Genomic DNA, 19,919 nt, shown 5'->3' with positions numbered 1-19,919 from the left:
AGCCAACAGAACTATACAAAATACAATGACAATGACACCATTTTGAAGTAGTCAGAGAGTCCCAGCCAACAGAACTATACAAAATACAATGACCAAGGCGTGACACCCATTTTGAGCCCTTCTGGTAGTCAGAGAGTCCCAGCCAACAGAACTATACAAAATACAATGACCAAGGCGTGACACCCATTTTGAGCCCTTCTGGTAGTCAGAGAGTCCCAGCCAACAGAACTATACAAAATACAATGACCAAGGCGTGACACCCATTTTGAGCCCTTCTGGTAGTCAGAGAGTCCCAGCCAACAGAACTATACAAAATACAATGACCAAGGCGTGACACCCATTTTGAGCCCTTCTGTAGTCAGAGAGTCCCAGCCAACAGAACTATACGAAATACAATGACCAAGGCGTGTCTGGTAGTCAGAGAGTCCTAGCCAACAGAACTATACGAAATACAATGACCAAGGCGTGACACCCATTTTGAGCCCTTCTAGTAGTCAGAGAGTCCCAGCCAACAGAACTATACGAAAAATGACAATGACACCATTTTGAGCCCTTCTGGTAGTCAGAGAGTCCCAGCCAACAGAACTATACAAAATACAATGACCAGGCGTTTTGAGCCCTTCTGGTAGTCAGAGAGTCCCAGAACCAAAATACAAGAACGTGACACCCATTTTGAGCCCTTCTGGTAGTCAGAGAGTCCCAGCCAACAGAACTATACGAAATACAATGACCAAGGCGTGACACCCATTTTGAGCCCTTCTGGTAGTCAGAGAGTCCCAGCCAACAGAACTATACGAAATGCAGCGATGTCAACAAAAATGGTCCCCAGTGAAAAGAACGCGGTGCTGAATAATAGACTGAATCTAAAGGTTTTAAAGCAGAGGCTGCCGCATGCATGTGGATTATATCCCCATTATCAAGCACTGGGAGAAGCACTGCTTGAACAATCCAAATGAGGCTGGATGTATTTCTAGAAAATAAACTAATCTTAAATCTCCACTTTTTTTTCAATATAGCACATCATCTAAGACAATCGTTTTATGGTCTAAACAATACAGCACATAATCTAAGACAAGTGTAGCTGCTGAAACAGTGCTATGTCCAGGACTAGAAACAGGTTGGTGCTCATTAAGAATATGATGAGAAGTTTAAGTTCTCAGCTGAGAGTTGGCCAGGGACTCTAAAACGTTGGCGTGGCAAAATAGCTTGGAAGTTGGACAGTAGTTATCCAATTCAGAAGGATCGCTGCCTTTGTGTACGGGGAGGACTTCCAGATTTTAGGGATAACCCCAGAAACAATTGTCAAGTTAAAAACATAGGTTAATGATTCTAAGGTTAATGATAAGTGGGTCAGAAAGCTATAGCAAAAAGGATCAAGGGAGTCAGCCTCTGCTGATTTTTTTTTAACATACATTTTCAATAAGGCACTTAGCATATCATAGACATGCAATGGTTGAAATGAAAATGAGGAATGTGTATCTGGGAATGTATCGTTCTCTGCGACTTGGCTCGAAGTGCATTAAGAACTCCCTCAGCTGGAATCAGAGTTTTCAGAAGCTATTTTATCAAATCGGTAGACCTTGAATCAAATCAAAATGTTATTGGTCACATACACATGTTTAGCAGATGTTATTGTGGGTGTAGCGAAACGCTTGTGTTTCTAGCTCCAACAGTACAATAATTTCTAACTGTAACGCTCATCATCGGTGGAAGGAAGAGTGGTCCAAAGCGCAGCGTGGAAAGTGATATTTATTTACAAGAAACACTCAAACAAAAATAACAAATCCAAAAACGAAATCGAACAGTTCCGTCAGGCACAGACACTAAACAGAAAAAAACACCCCACAAAACCCAAACAGAAAATCACAACTTATATATGATCCCCAATCAGAGACAACGATAGACAGCTGCCTCTGATTGGGAACCACACTCAACAAAAAAATCAAAGAAATAGGAAACATAGATTTTACCACCCGAGTCACAACCTGACCTAACCAAACATAGAGAATAGATAAGGATCTCTAAGGTCAGGGCGTGACACTAACAAGTAATATTTAACAATTTCACAACAATACACACAATACACACAAATCTAAAGTAGAGGAATGGAATTAAGAATATATAAATATTTGGACGAGCAATGTTGGAGTGGCATTGACTAAAATACAGTAGAATAGAATACAGTATATACATATGAGATGAGTAATGCGAAAGATATCCACATCATTAAAGTGACTAGTGTTCCATTTATTAAAGTGGCCAGTGATTTAAAGTCTATGTATATAGGGCAGCAGCCTCTAAGGTGCTAGTGATGGCGATTTAATAAAAGACTGATGGCCTTGAGATAGAAGCTGTTTTTCAGTCTCTCGGTCCTAGCTATGATGCACCTGTACTGACCTCGCCTTCTGAATGATAGCAGGGAGAACAGGCAGTGGCTCGGGTGGTTGTTGTCCATGATGATCTTTTTGGCCTTCCTGTGACATTGGGTGCGTAGGTGTTTCCCCCCGGTGAAGCGTTGGGCAGACCGCAACACTCTCCGGAGAGCCCTGCGGTTGTGGGCTGTGCAGTTGCCGTACCAGGCGGTGATACAGCCCGACAGGATGCTCTCAATTGTGCATCTGTAAAAGTTTGTGAGGGTTTTAGGTGTCAAGCCAAATTTCTTCAGCCTCCTGAGGTTGAAGAGGCACTGTTGCGCCTTGTTCACCACACTATCTGTGTGGGTGGACCATTTCAGTTCGTCAGTGATGTGTACACTGAGGAACTTGAAGCTTTCCACCTTCTCTATTGCAGTCCCATCGATGTGGATAGAGGGGTGCTCCCTCTGCTGTTTCCGGTTGTATTTAATAACACCACAAAAAATGTTGGGATAATAATGTAATGAATAACACAGAAAAACAAATACTGCAAAGTTGCTTAGGAGCTAGAAGCACAGCTGCCCTATCTGTCAGCGCCATCTTTACCTACTGAGGCAAAATGGTTATTAAAAGCACACCAAATGTCCATCTTATCTGTTATGTGAGCCGAGGCTGTCATAACCTGCTTTGATAACGAGGGGATGGTGTTTTGTTTTAGAGATTTGACTACCTTCCAGAATGAAGCTGGATTCCCACGATTCTCAGATATACATTTCAAGAAGTACTGTATGAGGATTGTGCTTTTCTAACCTGGGATAGGCATCTATTTTTAAGCTTTTACATAGAATCAGTTAGCCTAGTCTTAGCCCAAGCTAAATTTCTCACCTGAAGTTTCTTTGATAGTTCAGGGATTAGCTCTATCCCTTACACTTAGTTTATTGAATGGAGCATGCTTATCTGCAATAAAATAATGTAGGGACTGATCCGAGTCAGAGATATCTGTCACAACCTCCAGTCACATTTGTCATGTAACAATGTGAGTGCGAGATTTAGGTCGTTTTATGCAGGCAATGGGACAATGGTCACTGAACTTTTAATCAGGGCAAGGTGTCTGGCAACATGACTGAATACAAACAGTGCAGCTATTCCCTCCGTAAGGCTATCAAACAAGCTAAGCGTCAGTACAGAGACAAAGTGGAATCTCAATTCAATGGCTCAGACACAAGAGGCATGTGGCAGGGTCTACAGTCAATCACGGACTACAAGATGAAATCCAGCCCAGTCACGGACCAGGATGTCTTGCTCCCAGGCAGACTAAATAACTTTTTTGCCCGCTTTGAGGACAATACAGTGCCACTGACACGGCCTGCAACGGAAACATGCAGTCTCTCCTTCACTGCAGCCGAGGTGAGTAAGACATTTAAACGTGTTAACCCTCGCAAGGCTGCAGGCCCAGACGGCATCCCCAGCCGCGCCCTCAGAGCATGCGCAGACCAGCTGGCCGGTGTGTTTACGGACATATTCAATCAATCCCTATACCAGTCTGCTGTTCCCACATGCTTCAAGAGGGCCACCATTGTTCCTGTTCCCAAGAAAGCTAAGGTAACTGAGCTAAACGACTACCGCCCCGTAGCACTCACTTCCGTCATCATGAAGTGCTTTGAGAGACTAGTCAAGGACCATATCACCTCCACCCTACCTGACACCCTAGACCCACTCCAATTTGCTTACCGCCCAAATAGGTCCACAGACGATGCAATCTCAACCACACTGCACACTGCCCTAACCCACCTGCCCTAACCCACACTGCCCTAACCCTACAGCTCAGCATTCAACACCATAGTACCCTCCAAGCTCGTCATCAAGCTCGAGACCCTGGGTCTCGACCCCGCCCTGTGCAACTGGGTACTGGACTTCCTGACGGGCCGCCCCCAGGTGGTGAGGGTAGGCAACAACATCTCCTCCCTGCTGATCCTCAACACGGGGGCCCCACAAGGGTGTGTTCTGAGCCCTCTCCTGTACTCCCTGTTCACCCACGACTGCGTGGCCACGCACGCCTCCAACTCAATCATCAAGTTTGCGGACGACACAACAGTGGTAGGCTTGATTACCAACAACGACGAGACGGCCTACAGGGAGGAGGTGAGGGCCCTCGGAGTGTGGTGTCAGGAAAATAACCTCACACTCAACGTCAACAAAACTAAGGAGATGATTGTGGACTTCAGGAAACAGCAGAGGGAACACCCCCCTATCCACATCGATGGAACAGTAGTGGAGAGGGTAGCTAGTTTTAAGTTCCTCGGCATACACATCACAGACAAACTGAATTGGTCCACTCACACTGACAGCGTCGTGAAGAAGGCGCAGCAGCGCCTATTCAACCTCAGGAGGCTGAAGAAATTCGGCTTGTCACCAAAAGCACTCACAAACTTCTACAGATGCACAATCGAGAGCATCCTGGTGGGCTGTATCACCGCCTGGTACGGCAACTGCTCCGCCCTCAACCGTAAGGCTCTCCAGAGGGTAGTGAGGACTGCACAACGCATCACCGGGGGCAAACTACCTGCCCTCCAGGACACCTACACCACCCGTTGTTACAGGAAGGCCATAAAGATCATCAAGGACATCAACCACCCGAACCACTGCCTGTTCACCCCGCTATCATCCAGAAGGCGAGGTCAGTACAGGTGCATCAAAGCTGGGACCGAGAGACTGAAAAACAGCTTCTATCTCAAGGCCATCAGACTGTTAAACAGCCACCACTAACATTGAGTGGCTGCTGCCAACACACTGTCATTGACACTGACCCAACTCCAGCCATTTTAATAATGGGAATTGATGGGAAATTATGTAAATATATCACTAGCCACTTTAAACAATGCTACCTTATATAATGTTACTTACCCTACATTATTCATCTCATATGCATATGTATATACTGTACTCTACATCATCGACTGCATCCTTATGTAACACATGTATCACTAGCCACTTTAACTATGCCACTTTGTTTACTTTGTCTACACACTCATCTCATATGTATATACTGTACTCGATACCATCTACTGTATGCTGCTCTATACCATCACTCATTCATATATCCTTATGTACATGTTCCTTATCCCCTTACACTGTGTATAAGACAGTAGTTTTGGAATTGTTAGTTAGATTACTTGTTGGTTATCACTGCATTGTCGGAACTAGAAGCACAAGCATTTCGCCACACTCGCATTAACATCTGCTAACCATGTGTATGTGACAAATAAAATTTGATTTGATTTGATTTGATTTGAACTCATTAGCAAATATTCCATTGGTTGTATACTTGTGAGGGGCATTTGTCAAAATCATATCTAAAAGAGTAGATTTTTCAGGGTGTTTAAAAGGCGGACTGATTCAGTTATCAACTGAGTTAGATTTAGCTCAATCATCTAATCCAACTAATCCTGATTAAGATCAACCAAAATGAATAAATCAGATTTAGCATAGTCAGATAACAAGTCAGACAATTGGCTAAGAGCACTTGTTGGTTGTAAATATGGTTTGAGAGGCAGGAGCTATAATAAAATACATTTTTGAGATCAAACTGCTGGCATTTACATGAATCAGTTCAATGCCACAGCTGCAAGATTTCAGATCAGATGGAGTCTCTAATACAAGCATACTATGCTCAATTGATAACCCCTTACTTGAAAATACAATAGGGCTAGTTTGAAATGGTATAGATAAAAGATGGTCTAGAACTGTACCATTGTGCCTATGCTTTGAGCGAGGAAGTGGACTAAAACAAGAGTCAATGAGGGTTAATGACCTTCTTGATCCAAATCAGTCAGGTTTCAAGACTAGTCATTCAACTGAGACTGCTCTCCTCTGTATCACGGAGGCGCTCCGCACCGCTAAAGCTAACTCTCTCTCCTCTGCTCTCATCCTTCTAGATCTATCGGCTGCCTTCGATACTGTGAACCATCAGATCCTCCTCTCCACCCTCTCCGAGTTGGGCATCGCCGGCGCGGCCCACGCTTGGATTGCGTCCTACCTGACAGGTCGCTCCTACCAGGTGGCGTGGCGAGTTCTTGGCCCTCTCCTATTCTCGCTATACACCAAGTCACTTGGCTCTGTCATAACCTCACATGGTCTCTCTTATCATTGCTATGCAGACGACACACAATTAATCTTCTCCTTTCCCCCTTCTGATGACCAGGTGGCGAATCGCATCTCTGCATGTCTGGCAGACATATCAGTGTGGATGACGGATCACCACCTCAAGCTGAACCTCGGCAAGACGGAGCTGCTCTTCCTCCCGGGAAGGACTGCCCGTTCCATGATCTCGCCATCACGGTTGACAACTCCATTGTGTCCTCCTCCCAGAGCGCCAAGAACCTTGGCGTGATCCTGGACAACACCCTGTCGTTCTCAACTAACATCAAGGCGGTGGCCCGTTCCTGTAGGTTCATGCTCTACAACATCCGCAGAGTACGACCCTGCCTCACACAGGAAGCGGCGCAGGTCCTAATCCAGGCACTTGTCATCTCCCGTCTGGATTACTGCAACTCGCTGTTGGCTGGGCTCCTGCCTGTGCCATTAAACCCCTTCAACTCATCCAGAACGCCGCAGCCCGTCTGGTGTTCAACCTTCCCAAGTTCTCTCACGTCACCCCGCTCCTCCGTTCTCTCCACTGGCTTCCAGTTGAAGCTCGCATCCGCTACAAGACCATGGTGCTTGCCTACGGAGCTGTGAGGGGAACGGCACCTCAGTACCTCCAGGCTCTGATCAGGCCCTACACCCAAACAAGGGCACTGCGTTCATCCACCTCTGGCCTGCTCGCCTCCCTACCACTGAGGAAGTACAGCTCCCGCTCAGCCCAGTCAAAACTGTTCGCTGCCCTGGCCCCCAATGGTGGAACAAACTCCCTCACGACGCCAGGACAGCGGAGTCAATCACCACCTTCCGGAGACACCTGAAACCCCACCTCTTTAAGGAATACCTAGGATAGGTTAAGTAATCCCTCTCACCCCACCCCTAAGTTTTAGATGCACTATTGTTAAGTGACTGTCCCACTGGATGTCATAAGGTGAATGCACCAATTTGTAAGTCGCTTCTGATAAGAGCGTCTGCTAAATGACAGATCCCACATGGATTACTATAGCGACAGCTCCCATGTTCTGGTGTAAAATGGTAGGAAGCAGCTTATTATTGTCTTGTAACCAAGCCCCAGGATAGCACAATGTTTTTGACGGTGAGCGGATCTGAGTCTGGGGCAGAGTCCCTCTCGGGAACTTGGAGAATCCTAGTCCGAGGCAGAATCTCCCTGGGAAGGAGGGTGGATAGGGACGAAGGCGCGAGAATCTCCATAGCCAAGACGGCGAAGCTGTTGAACAATTGGATTTGGGTTGAGCTTCCGAACACCAAAGAAGCCCCACTAGCCACAAGCCACTTCCCTCCGTTTGGCCTACGGCGGGTGACATGCTTCCATGGTTGGGCAGCAGGATTGCAGACAGTATAATCCGCTAAATCCACCAGAGGTAACGGTCCTGCTCCATTTCCCAGGGGAGTGGGAGACTTCTTCGGGAAGGTGTCCCTGGAAAGCATTGGCTATTAAGTCAAGGAGTGTTGACATGGTGGTGATACTCTCAACACCTCGGAATGGCGTCCAGGCTGTGGTGTAGAGAAGGAGAAGGTAGGCGGGGGTACTTTCCCAAGTAGATTAGGCAAGTTTTGAATTTGTTTTCTTAATAGTAGCCGCTTCTTCCCTATGGTCCTCTGCGAGTAAACATCGGAATTCTGGTTGGTCCACATTGTTCCAGAAGAGAGCGTAGTATAAGTACAGCTCCTGCAGTGCATGAGATGCTTGCTTTTTACCCTGAATTGGGGAAGCCTCCGTGGGAAGAGACATAGGAAATACATCCGTGGCGCAGAGACAGCAATTTCAGGCAGAGCAAAAATATAATAATAAAAATAGACAATAACTGATGTATTTTTCTGGACCTATACAGACCGTTGGTAAATACAGCCAATACAACAACCAAAAAGATTAAAGGGATTAAAGACTGTAGCCTGTTAAATATAACATCCTGTGAAAAACAATTCACTGTCAAACAAATATGTGCACTCGCTCTCCTTCCAGTCAAAAGGTGTGTGTGATGAGTGTAAAAGTGTGCTTGACCTAAAGTTTGATCATGAAGTTACTGGTCCCCTCCCCGTGTCAAACACTTGGATTCAGGAGGCGGGATTATTAAGGGGACAGGGTGACGTCACCATAACTCTCTCGTTTTAATACACCAACGGTAGCGTGACATTCTCTTACTTAATTTAAATAAGTACCGCCTTCTAACTGACATCGGAAAAGGCATGTATGCATAGGGGTGTGGTTTAAGTAGATGGATAGTTACTCTACTGGTGCCATAAATTGACTGTATGGTGTCAGCAAGTATAATTCAAAGATTACAATATTAACCTATGGCAAATACATGCATATGTTTCTCCTTTCATGTGTGTCTGGTGTTAGCTAGTTACTGGCTAGCTAGGTCTTCAGTCAGCATGGAACAACAGTGTGGGGGGGAGATTCAAAACTCTGACGCAGTTGTCATGTCAACACATCTGTCAGTGCCACATCACGAAAGACACACCAAATGGGAGATGTATAAAAACAACATTCTACTGCAACACTGCACCCAAGTTTCTTAACATAGGCCTTACAAAGAGGAATCAGTCAAAGTGAATAAATTAATATAAGCTTCCCGCCCACTCAGCCTGTCTTTTAAAATGTATTGGTAGTTAGCCATGATAAGAAAGTAAGTATCTTACATTTTGAGCATTTCTATCCCCCAAAAATATTATGGGTGATATTTAAGTCACTCAAAAGGATATTTTACATGGGAATCAGATTGACTGTTCAGGACCTTTAAAATTCCATGAGTGTTATGATTGTGTTATGATTGTGTTAATTGACAAGTTGACTCAGGTGTGATAGCACTGTAGCCACTAGATGTTGCTGAGAAGACAAATTGACCACTGACAAGGCCATAGATGAGTCTTTCACAAAACAATGCTACCAGCCATAGTCATCTATAACATGTTGTACTGGCATAACACAACAGATTAGATAAACTGGAATGGCACTCTCGCTCACCATTGCACAAAAAGAACCATACGCTACGTCCCCAAAAAATGTAAATGAGCCTTTTGGGAACTGCAAAGAGATCCTCGAGTAATTTATGGTTCCACATAGAACCATCACCATTCCCAAAGAACTCTTGATTAACCCTATTTTCTTAGTGTCTAGGTTAGGGCTGAATCAAATTAGGTTATAGTGTATCTCTCAATACACATCCGATTTAGTGCACGGGCGCAACTTCAGCCTTGTGACCTGTCTGCAGTACACAATATTAACGGTATCGTCTCAAATAGCCATAACGGCATCGCATAGGCTAGAAAAGTCAACCTTTCTACACCTGTCCCAGCCTGCATAGCCTAGGTTACAGATCAAGCCTACAGTTAACGACCGCTATGAATCATGGGTGAATACAGAGCAGAGCGTAAACTAAACGGTCCCTAAGAGGCTATTGGGAATACTTCCAAAACGACAACAATTCCCTTCACCGAGTAAGCTATTGCCCGTCAAATGTGCAGTGTGATTAGGCAAATCAATGGGCAATTCAGTAAAGAAATAACATAGGAGAGCTGCAGTTTAAACAAAGTGCAGGCTACTGTAGCGGCTATGACTGCTAATTTGTGTGCCAGACCGAAACTCAGATATTCATGTTGAAAAACAAATTCATTTTATCAAAATGGAATGCACAATTAGCCTACATTTGAGCAAGATCCTAATGCATACACCCTTAGAAAAAAGGGTTGTAAAAGGGTTCTTTGCAGAGGGAGAGGGATCTACCTAGAACCTTTTTAACATCCTATGAACCCGTTTTGGAAGAAAGGGTTCTCTGATGATTCTTTGGAAGGCAAGAAGGATACTTTGGAAGGCAAGAAGGGTTCTACATAGAACCTTGTGTAATATTTCACAGCATGCTCTATTGCTGGGAGATTTTCAGAATTGTTCGGTTTACTGTAATATATGTGTGTTTTTTTAAACGTAAATTGAGTAGTTAATACATTTTATGCTACACAAAGATAAATAGCATACAGTTTTCTAAACAATCTGTTGGATTTATTGCACCCGTTACTGAAATGGTTGTTACAGTTTACATGATTGAGATAGTCTCAATATTGTACATTCCCGACCCCGGCAGTCATTCTGAATGCAGGTTGTGGATGACTAACAATTCCACTTGTTGGATATATTAACTCTGGCTGGGTTCAAGGTAGATCCCTTCATAGATGCTTCTAGGACGAACCTTTAGATGATAAAAATGGTTCTTGGTAGAACCCTACATAGAGGGTTCGAGGCAGAACCATATACAGGGGGTTCTTTGCAGATCCCTGCAAAGAGGGTTCTACCCAGCACTGTTCAGTTCTACTTAGCACCTTTAATTCTAAGAGTGTAGTTTAAAATCAATATAAACCAACAGCCTAATATGTAGGCAATGTAGAAGGAAATGAATGCAGTCATATCCTGCAGACTTACGCCGAGTAGGTTGTCTCAATGGTTGGTTGTCACAGCGTTAATTACTCCCAATCTAAATGGCATGGTGTAATATTTGGTTCAAAAGTGTGAATTCTTTGAAATAACTCATCCACCTGGTCAACTCATGTCAACATGACAAAACATTTGAGGTGAGGAGAATTTGTGTTTTTCATAGGTGAAAGTAAAAAGGAAATTATTGGTATTTTACTCGTAAATGTTTGAATTATGGGAGTATCCTTGAATAATTATGGGCACACACAAATTTACAAAAAAACGTAATGTTATTCTAACGGAGTAAATGCTTAATTTTGTTAGGAATATCGTTCCATCAAACAAAGGCTCGGCTATTTATAAGACTGTATGCAATATTGCTTAATTTCATGTTACAAAAGGAATAAGCTACTAGCAAATATTGTGACAACCAACCCCATACTGTGTGTCATCCAACCCCACGATGGGGCTGTTGATGTGACATCCAACCCTGCAATAGGGCTGGTAACTGGTTGTCACAAGTGGACTGAATGTTTGGTGGCTTATAACTCTTCTTTGGAATATAAAAAGGGTCCTCATTTCAACCCTAGACCTTGGTCTTTCTCTTAATATTGAAAATAATACTGTAAATAATACTGGTGCTGAGAAATACAAATGAGATTAATACTTGTGACAACCAACCCCGGTCTCCCTTAGTGAGTTGACCATCATCATAGAGCAAAAACCAAGCCGTCACTCAGACCCCTGTCCCATAGCCAACCAACCCCACCACTATACCAAACCGAAGAAACGGTTTCGTAGCCTACCTGCACAGCTGCCAGTCGCATCAGCAGCGCGACTAAGGTTCGAAACATGATTAAATCCCTCCTTCGAATGTGTTGGGAAAAGCCCCAATCTCACTTCGCGGATCAATGCGAGAATGTTCACTAGTAAACGAGCAGCTGCAGCATGTAGCAGCCTCGTCTCTCTCCTCGCCGTCCCAGTTCTGTGCTGTGCTGCTGAGCGGAGTGCACTCTGTCTGGTACTGAGGCTGAATGACTTAACTGGCTACCAGTCGGACCGACCGACAACACGGGCCTCAGTGTCTCTACCTACCGGATAACATCAGATATGGCAGGAATCACACAAAGATCATTTTCTCTCCCTCTTCGCCCTGTCTCTCTCCTCTTCTCTTCCTGCAGAGAATGACAGACCACGCCCCTCCTGTACAACCAAATTAGTCCTACCCTACACAACTCTTGGAGGGGTAAACATGGTTGGAGGAGGGAGTTGGGTATAGGAATTGTCTTTTGATGTGAAACAATGACAGCCTATGTTTGAGCAGTAAAAAATGAGGCCAATGAATGACCATGTGAAGTGGCGCTCTTGGAGCTCTCACAGTCTCATGTCACAATTAGACATTCATCACATTTAGAAGTGTTTAAGGTTAAGTTTAGGCATTAACTCCAAAATTTTAAGATTAGGCATTAACTCTTAATGGTTAAAATAAGGGTTAAAGTAAAGGGTTAGTCTAGCAATACTGAAACCTACTTAAAGGTAACAGCTCTCACTGTTGCCCCTAGTGGCCGGTATCCACATCATCTCCCGATGTCCTCAGACATGGATGGACATCTAATACTGACTTGTATCACAGGTGACCTGGCTCTTCAGTGAGGAGGCAAAACAAGATGTTTGCAACGGACATGCAGAGTGAGGGATTATATTAGTTAGAAGGAAAGGCGCCTAACCCAACTAACTAGACAGCAAATCAACTCTGGTAACGCCATAGAGAACTCTTCTTTGTATCTGTCCCACTATGGCATTTTATCTGAGCGCACAGGCAGCACCATTGAGGCCATTTGCATGTTTAACTAGGCAAGTCAGTTAAGAACAAATTCTTATTTACAATGACAGTCTACCGAGGAACAATGGGTTAACTGCCTTGTTCAGGGGCAGAAAGACAGAATTTTACCTTGTCATCTCAGGGATTCGATCCAGCAACCTTTCGGTTACTGGCTCAACACTAACCACTAGGCTACCTGTCGCCCCCCATTTAGGCCTTTTTCGGTCACACTTTATTTGGATAGTCCGGATTTTCCATCTGTAGATGCTCATGCTATTAACAAACTATCTGTTGATAAGCAACTGCTTGATAAGGTTATGGTTAGGTTTAGAATAAGGGTTAGGGTAAGGGTTAAGTCTTAGGATAAGTGCTGAGAGCGATAAAGCGAATTACTGGAGCTTTTTAGTGCACTAGGATTATACTGCAGGCTGAGAGATGGGCAAGGATGAAGTGAGCAGATGTCGGAAACAGGAGCTGGACTCAACAATGGTGAGACATTGCATGCCATCCTGGCCAGTTGGCCACTAACAGGATTGGTGATGCAGCCAGTACGTACACACACACACTCATTGCTTCATACTTGCAATTTCTCTCTCTCTCACATACACACACACTCACACACACACACTAATTGTCCTGGGATTGCAAAGACATTGCAGGTGTATGTTTGTTATTTGTAGGCTAATTTTTTGTGTGTGTGTGTGTTTTCATGCCGTGCCTCAGTGAAGCGAAAAGCTTTGCAGTTCCACTAAGTGGAGTCAAAGCCCAACGCTGATCACTACACTCCACCTGCACACCTCTAGACTCTCTCTCTCTCTTCCTTCTCTCTCTGAACCTTCCTCTATCTTTCTCCCTCTGGCTTTTGCTTTCTCTATATGCCTTTACTCTCTCTCTCTCCACCTATCTCTCTCTCCTTCTCTCTCTCCATCTCACTCTCTTCTCTATAAGCCTCATCATGACCCTGACAACACACTCAGAACAGAAGGACTTTCTTCAGACAACTGTTCACGGTTGCCTCCTCATGATAGAATCCATCCATAGACGAAATCCTGCCCCCACAGAGGCACTCACACTGAACACACCTACCAACTGTTTGTGAGTACTCCGTGGCCAGGTGGGTCCGGGACAGTTTTGTTACCCCTTTCTGCATTAGAATTGTCACTGCTGCTCAAGCTAGCCTCTGTTCTCTTCATATGTCCACACAGCTGTGCCCTTGAAAGATCTGAAAATAACTGGATGGATAACTCACTCTCAGACATCCCTTTGTCTTTGGCAACGTGACTAAGTTACTCAGAAACAAGAGAGGAAAAACACTGGCTTCTTCTTACATCAGAGAAACAGACAGTGGAAATGTACAGGTATAAGGCTCATACAGCGCATGTGCATAACAAAGCTTGTCATTTGTTCCATCAATAAACATATGCGTTTCTTTGCCATAGATGAACAGGGTAAACTTTAAATGATATTTGCTAACACCCTACGGTCAAATTTTGACACCAGCTATCTAGATTTATAAACCATGCCCCACCTCATGGCCTCAACTGCACCATTGTTTTTTCTCTCCGTTGCCTACATGCACTTTACATTTAAGACATTTAAGTCATTTAGCAGACGCTCTTATCCAGAGCGACTTACAAATTGGTGCATTCACCTTATGACATCCAGTGGAACAGTCACTTTACAATAGTGCATCTAATGTAACTGACAGTTAGACTTACAGGATATCTCGTTGTCTTTTGTTTGAATTGTTTATGTGTCCGCTGTGCGGGGGGAAATGATAATACAAGCGGAACTACGTAGCTAATACTGTTGTAACGGGGATCGTTATTGTAGCAACACACCTTTGGAGGGAAGGCAATCCTGCGCTGCGTTAGCTAAGTTTTCATGTCATCGGGAGTAGTTCATAAACGTTGAAGAGTATGTTAGGATGAAGTGTGAATTCATGCCAGGAATAATAAGTGTGAAGTTTGATTTCCTCCCTTCTGTAATAAGCAGCCAATGAGGTATTTGTTCCTTTATTCATGTGTTAATCTGAACCTGTTATAACGCCGGTTAAACTGTTATGTATGTAAGCACTTCAGAGTTATACCAAGCTAATAAGTCACTCGTAAGATAAGGTTGTAAGAGTGTGCTTAACTGTATTTTTCATTTACTTTATAGTTCTCACGGAAGGTGATAATTCTGACTAAAACTACAGAATAAAGCCGCCAGTTAAAATCAAGGAACGGTTGAGCTCGTGGTTACTGAAGGGAGCTACAGTGAGAACTCAATGCTCTTCACGAGCAAGAGAGAAAGAAGAATCACATCCAGCTGTAAAACGTCTACAAGATTCCCAAATCCTGGTAGACCCTGTCATCTGCCAGATAAGAGTTTTGCACCTACCTGCAAACTAAGAAGAAAATCTCCACATAAGGAAGCATCGTGAGGCAACATAAGGTCAAGACTAACAGGAAAGTCAGACACGCAAGTACAAGTCAAGGTGTTTGAAGGTGGTCCTAGCCTTGTGAACAGCTAATAAGAGACTTTAAGATTACAATTCGTAAGGACTGGAGATAGTTGTCTATTTCATAAATACTCTGGTATTATGCATTTGCTCTTTCTATCTTAATGTATCACTGGTATGTGTATTACTGAAAAATATTATTTGATACTTACTAAAAATATATATATAGTCACAAACATTAAGGGTCAGCGTACACCTATTAATTATATATTCACATGTAAGTTAATAGTGTAATTGTTTGGTAAGGTGTTTGTTCAAGCCTTTGTTACAAGCATTATACATGTTTATACCACGTACTGAGTTTTAAATTACAGTGAATTAGAGTATAAATTACCTACTCACTTATCCAAACCTTAGCTAGAATTGATTTGACTTGATTTAGAATGTCAGAAAGAGGTAGTTTCACTAAAGGTGATAGAGATGGGGTGGGTCAAGTTGAGCAGCTGCAGCAACACCTCGCAAACTTTGAGCCTTCATCAGAACAAACAGAACAGCAGGAAGAGGCCCAGACTGGTGTGGAGTCACTTCGGCCAGTGAATGATGATACAGAGGCTGCTAATGAGATAGCACAACAAGAGCCACGAAAAGGTGAGAGGGTCCGCAGGTTAACTGAAAAGGGCAGAGAACTGCGCGACGAAAGGTGGAGACAGCTCGAACATCGTTTCAGGGTCAGCTATGAGAAGTGGAAGGCTCTGGTAAAGGAAGCAAAACTGTCACTGACAGGCTGTTGCTCTGAAGACCTACTAGAAGACCTCTTAAACAAGATTAGCCATACCTCTACAGAGCTAAACCTTGTCTACGTAAATTTGCGTCAAATCGACATTCCCGACAACGATATACGACGCAGAGTTGATACTTGTGAAGCAGTTACAATGTCTATTATCAAGACTGTAAGGTGTCATTTAAAAGGCAGGGAAGAAGGTCAAAGTAACCAGATAGAGTTGCACTGGAAGGACAGCAATTCCTTGTGCATGTCTGAACTCTCACATAAGTCAAGTCTCAACTATCAGCCCTCAAGTGCTTCCTCCCAGTCTCAAAGCAACTCAAAGGTCAACTCCAGACGCTCAAGCGTGTCATCTGTCAAGAGACAAGAGGCTGCGGCGGAAGTTGCTGCTAATCAAGCAGCTTTAGAAGTAATGGTTAAGCAAGAACGCCAACTAGAAGAGCTTCAGCGACTCGAAGATGAAGATAAGAAGAGGACAGCGGAGCAAGAAGCTGAGGCTGTGAAACGCAGCTTAGAAGAAGCTAGGCTGCGAGTCAAGTTAGAGGTAGAAAATGCTGCCAGACGAAGGACACTAGAAGACAAGCGTAGAGAGTTAGAGCGCCTAGAAGTGCTCAAGAAACTAAATGCTGCCAAGGCGCGAATGCAAGTGTATGAGCAAGATGAAAACTCAGAGGACGAAAAGAGAGAACTACTCTCTAACTGCAAATCTGTGAAAGAAGTCACGCACAGAAGTGGCTCATTTCACAGTCTCTCACCACAACATGTTGTGACAAGCACACAGCAAGAAGATGGCACCAAGACCATGTTCAGGTTACTAGCGGAATCAATCAGTGAAAGCCGCCTCCCCATACCAGAACCAGTAACATTCAATGGAGAGCCTCTCTCGTACACTGACTGGAAGGTCTCTTTTCAGACTCTGATAGACAGGAAGAACATACCAACAACTGAGAAGATATATTACTTAAGAAAATATGTCGGTGGGCCTGCCAAGAAAGCCATCGAAAGTTACTTTATGTTAGGAACAGAATCAGCCTACCATGCTGCTTGGACCATTCTTGAAGAAAGGTACGGAAACAAATTCTTCATCGCCAAGTCTTTCAGAGATAAGCTCAATGCATGGCCTACGATAGGATCCAAGGACAGTCTTGAACTTAGAGACCTTGTAGACTTTCTTCGCAGCTGTGAAGCTGCTATGTCTCAGAATAAGGGCCTGGAGGTGCTTAATGACTGTAATGAAAACCAAAAGATCCTCGCTAAACTTCCAGATTGGCTAACTTCAAGATGGAATAGAAAGGTCACAGACATCTTAGAAGAAACGGAGATCTTTCCTAGCTTCAGTCAGTTTGTGAAGTTTCTCACGAGAGAAGCCAAGATTGCTTGCAATCCTGTAACATCCCTTCATGCTTTGAAACCAAGTGAAGATGGGAAACTTAAGATGCCAAGGATTCAAAACCCCGGAGCAAGGGTATTAGCAACTAACTCTGATGAGAAAGATACTGTTACTAGTTGTGTCTTCTGTGAGAAGTCAGGTCACAGTCTCCACAAATGCTGGAAGTTCATGGATAAGCCCGCCGCAGAGCGACAGAAGTTTGTTCAAGAGAATAAATTGTGCTTTGGCTGTTTAAGGCCTGGGCATCGATCGAAAGATTGTGATAACAGGAACACCTGCGACACGTGTCAGAGGAGGCATCCATCCTGCCTGCACGAAGATCGTAGTAAAGAAAGGTTAAGGGATAGGAAGACAGAGCCCCCACGAGATAAGGGGACAAGAGCGTCAAGTGAGGCCATATCTAACAGAGTCGTAAGGGACATTAACACTCACACCTCCACAATCATTCCAGTATGGGTGTCAACCACAAGTGAGCCAGATCGTGAAGTTCTTGTGTATGCACTTCTTGACACCCAGAGTGACACCACTTTTATCCTTGAAGAGACAACAAAGGCTCTCAATACAAGGAAGGAGCCAGTCCAACTGAAACTCTCTACAATGGCTTCAAGAAATACCACTGTGCCTGCCAGAAGCTGTCTGGTTTGCAGGTTAGAGGGTTTTACTTGGAGAAGAAAATCCCTCTGCCAACGACCTACTCGAGAGAGTTTATTCCTGCAAACAGAGATCATATTCCTACTCCAGAGACTGCAAGAGCATGGTCTCATCTTGAACACATTGCAGAGGAGATTGCTCCTCAACAGAGCTGTGATGTCGGTCTCTTAATTGGCTACAACTGCTCCCAGGCTCTCCTTCCAAGAGAAATTGTGTCTGGTAAGGGAAATCAGCCTTTTGCTCAGAGAACAGATCTTGGCTGGAGCATAGTCGGCTATGGAAATCCATGTATCGACTATGGCGACCCTATTGGAGTGAGTCATCGGGTTATCGTTAGACAGGTGATGCCAAGCCTTCAATCTTCTTCCAACCTCACAAATCAAGTACACCATGTTTGTAGAACACATGTAAGAGAGGTAATCACAACACTGGACATTATCAAGACGCTTGAATCTGACTTCAACGAGAGAGCTGCAGAAGAGGACCTCATATCTCAAGAGGATATCCGGTTCCTGAAGAAAATGAAAGAGGGCATCAGACGCAAGGACAATGGACATTATGAGATGCCGCTGCCGTTTAAGGAAGAAAGACCCAATCTGCCGAACAATAAAACATGTGCAGTTCACCGACTCAAGTGCCTGGAAAGGAGGCTAAGGAGAGACAAGCAGTACTACAAGGACTACACAGCATTCATGGAAGAGACTATAGCTTGTGGAGATGCTGAGAAGGTCTCTAAAGAGGAAATTAACAAGCATCCAGCATGGTACATCCCGCACCATGGAGTTTATCACCCACAAAAGCCTGGGAAGATACGAGTCGTCTTTGACTGCTCAGCTAAGTTTCGAGAGACGTCCTTGAATGATCATCTTACCGGTTCAGAGGTGACAAACACATTGCTGGGCGTCCTTTGTCGTTTTCGTAAGGGTCCAGTTGCAATCATGTGTGACGTAGAGTGCATGTTCCACCAGTTTCATGTGAAAGCAGAAGACCAAGATTATCTACGGTTCCTTTGGTGGGAGAACGGAGATCTAGAGTCTCAACCCTCAGCGTATCGTATGATGGTCCACTTGTTCGGCGCAGCTTCATCTCCTGGTTGCGCCAACTATGGTCTCAAACATCTTGCTGCCGAAGGACAAGGAAGCTTCAGCGAGAAGTCTATCCAGTTCATAGAAAGGAACTTTTATGTTGATGATGGGTTGACGAGCGTATCGTCTGAAGCTGAAGCGGCCCAGCTGGGGAAAGAAGCAAGAGAGCTTTGCAGCATCGGCAAACTTCGGTTGCACAAGTTTATCTCTAACAGCAAGGAAGTTATAGCCACAATTCCCAAGGAAGAACGTGCCAAGGGTGCCAAAGACCTGGATATGGCTCTGGGTGAACCACACATGGAGAGAGCGCTTGGTGTACTGTGGTGTGTCGCATCAGACGAGTTCCAGTTTAGAGTAGTTGTCAAGGAACGCCCACTCACAAGAAGAGGAGTGTTGTCTACAGTAGCCTCTGTATATGATCTGCTTGGGTTTGTGGCACCCTTTGTCCTGGTGGGGAAGCAGATCTTGCAGCGGATGTGTCGTGACAAAATCGACTGGGATGACCCCTTCCAGATGACCTAAGTTCCCAGTGGGAATTCTGGCTCCAAGGTCTACAAAACTTGTCTGAAGTAAGGATCCAACGAAGCTACTTGCCATCAAGTTTCAAGGAGGTGCAGAGTTATGAGCTCCATCACTTCTCCGACGCTAGTACCTCAGGTTATGGAGAGTGCTCATACCTCAGAACAATTAAACCTCCAACACAGACGGAAATGGAGTCAGACAGGACAGAAGAAACACAAGGATTAATGACATTGTCATTTTGCAAGATGATACTGCACCACGCAACCAGTGGAAATTGGCAAAGGTTACAGAAGTGTACC

General features: G+C 44.3%; 2 protein-coding genes across 3 annotated transcripts in view; one reads left to right on the top strand and one right to left on the bottom strand.

Annotated features, from left to right (window-relative positions):
- LOC124019051 (cadherin-2-like) overlaps window positions 1-12,010 on the bottom strand; it is a 116,835-nt gene extending 104,825 nt beyond the window's left edge. The window contains exon 1 of one of the 2 annotated variants that reach the window (XM_046334410.1): window positions 11,730-12,010. In XM_046334410.1, coding sequence (XP_046190366.1) covers window positions 11,730-11,777 — 48 coding nt within the window. In that variant the 5' untranslated portion in view covers window positions 11,778-12,010. The remainder of the gene's footprint in view (window positions 1-11,729) is intronic. The other variant, XM_046334409.1, reaches the window with a different exon arrangement.
- A 2,703-nt stretch (window positions 12,011-14,713) lies between these two features.
- On the top strand, window positions 14,714-19,620 carry LOC124019049. The gene is made up of 3 exons (XM_046334407.1): window positions 14,714-14,748; window positions 14,906-18,009; window positions 18,414-19,620. Exons 2-3 carry the CDS (start codon window positions 15,632-15,634, stop codon window positions 19,618-19,620), a joined length of 3,585 nt encoding a protein of 1,194 aa, XP_046190363.1. The 5' UTR covers window positions 14,714-14,748; window positions 14,906-15,631.
- The last annotated feature ends 299 nt before the right edge of the window (window positions 19,621-19,919 follow it).

The sequence above is a fragment of the Oncorhynchus gorbuscha genome, unplaced genomic scaffold (genome assembly GCF_021184085.1).
Source record: "Oncorhynchus gorbuscha isolate QuinsamMale2020 ecotype Even-year unplaced genomic scaffold, OgorEven_v1.0 Un_scaffold_618, whole genome shotgun sequence".
Lineage (NCBI taxonomy): Eukaryota > Metazoa > Chordata > Actinopteri > Salmoniformes > Salmonidae > Oncorhynchus > Oncorhynchus gorbuscha.
This window is presented reverse-complemented; position numbering and strand designations above follow the sequence as displayed.

Excerpts from the sequence above, each read along its gene's own strand:
- LOC124019049 (XM_046334407.1), top strand. The coding sequence starts at position 15,632 with ATGTCAGAAAGAGGTAGTTTCACTAAAGGTGATAGAGATGGGGTGGGT. Across the intron at positions 18,010-18,413 it reads AGAAGCTGTCTGGTTTGCAG|AACACATGTAAGAGAGGTAA; the intron begins GTTAGAGGGTTT and ends CCATGTTTGTAG.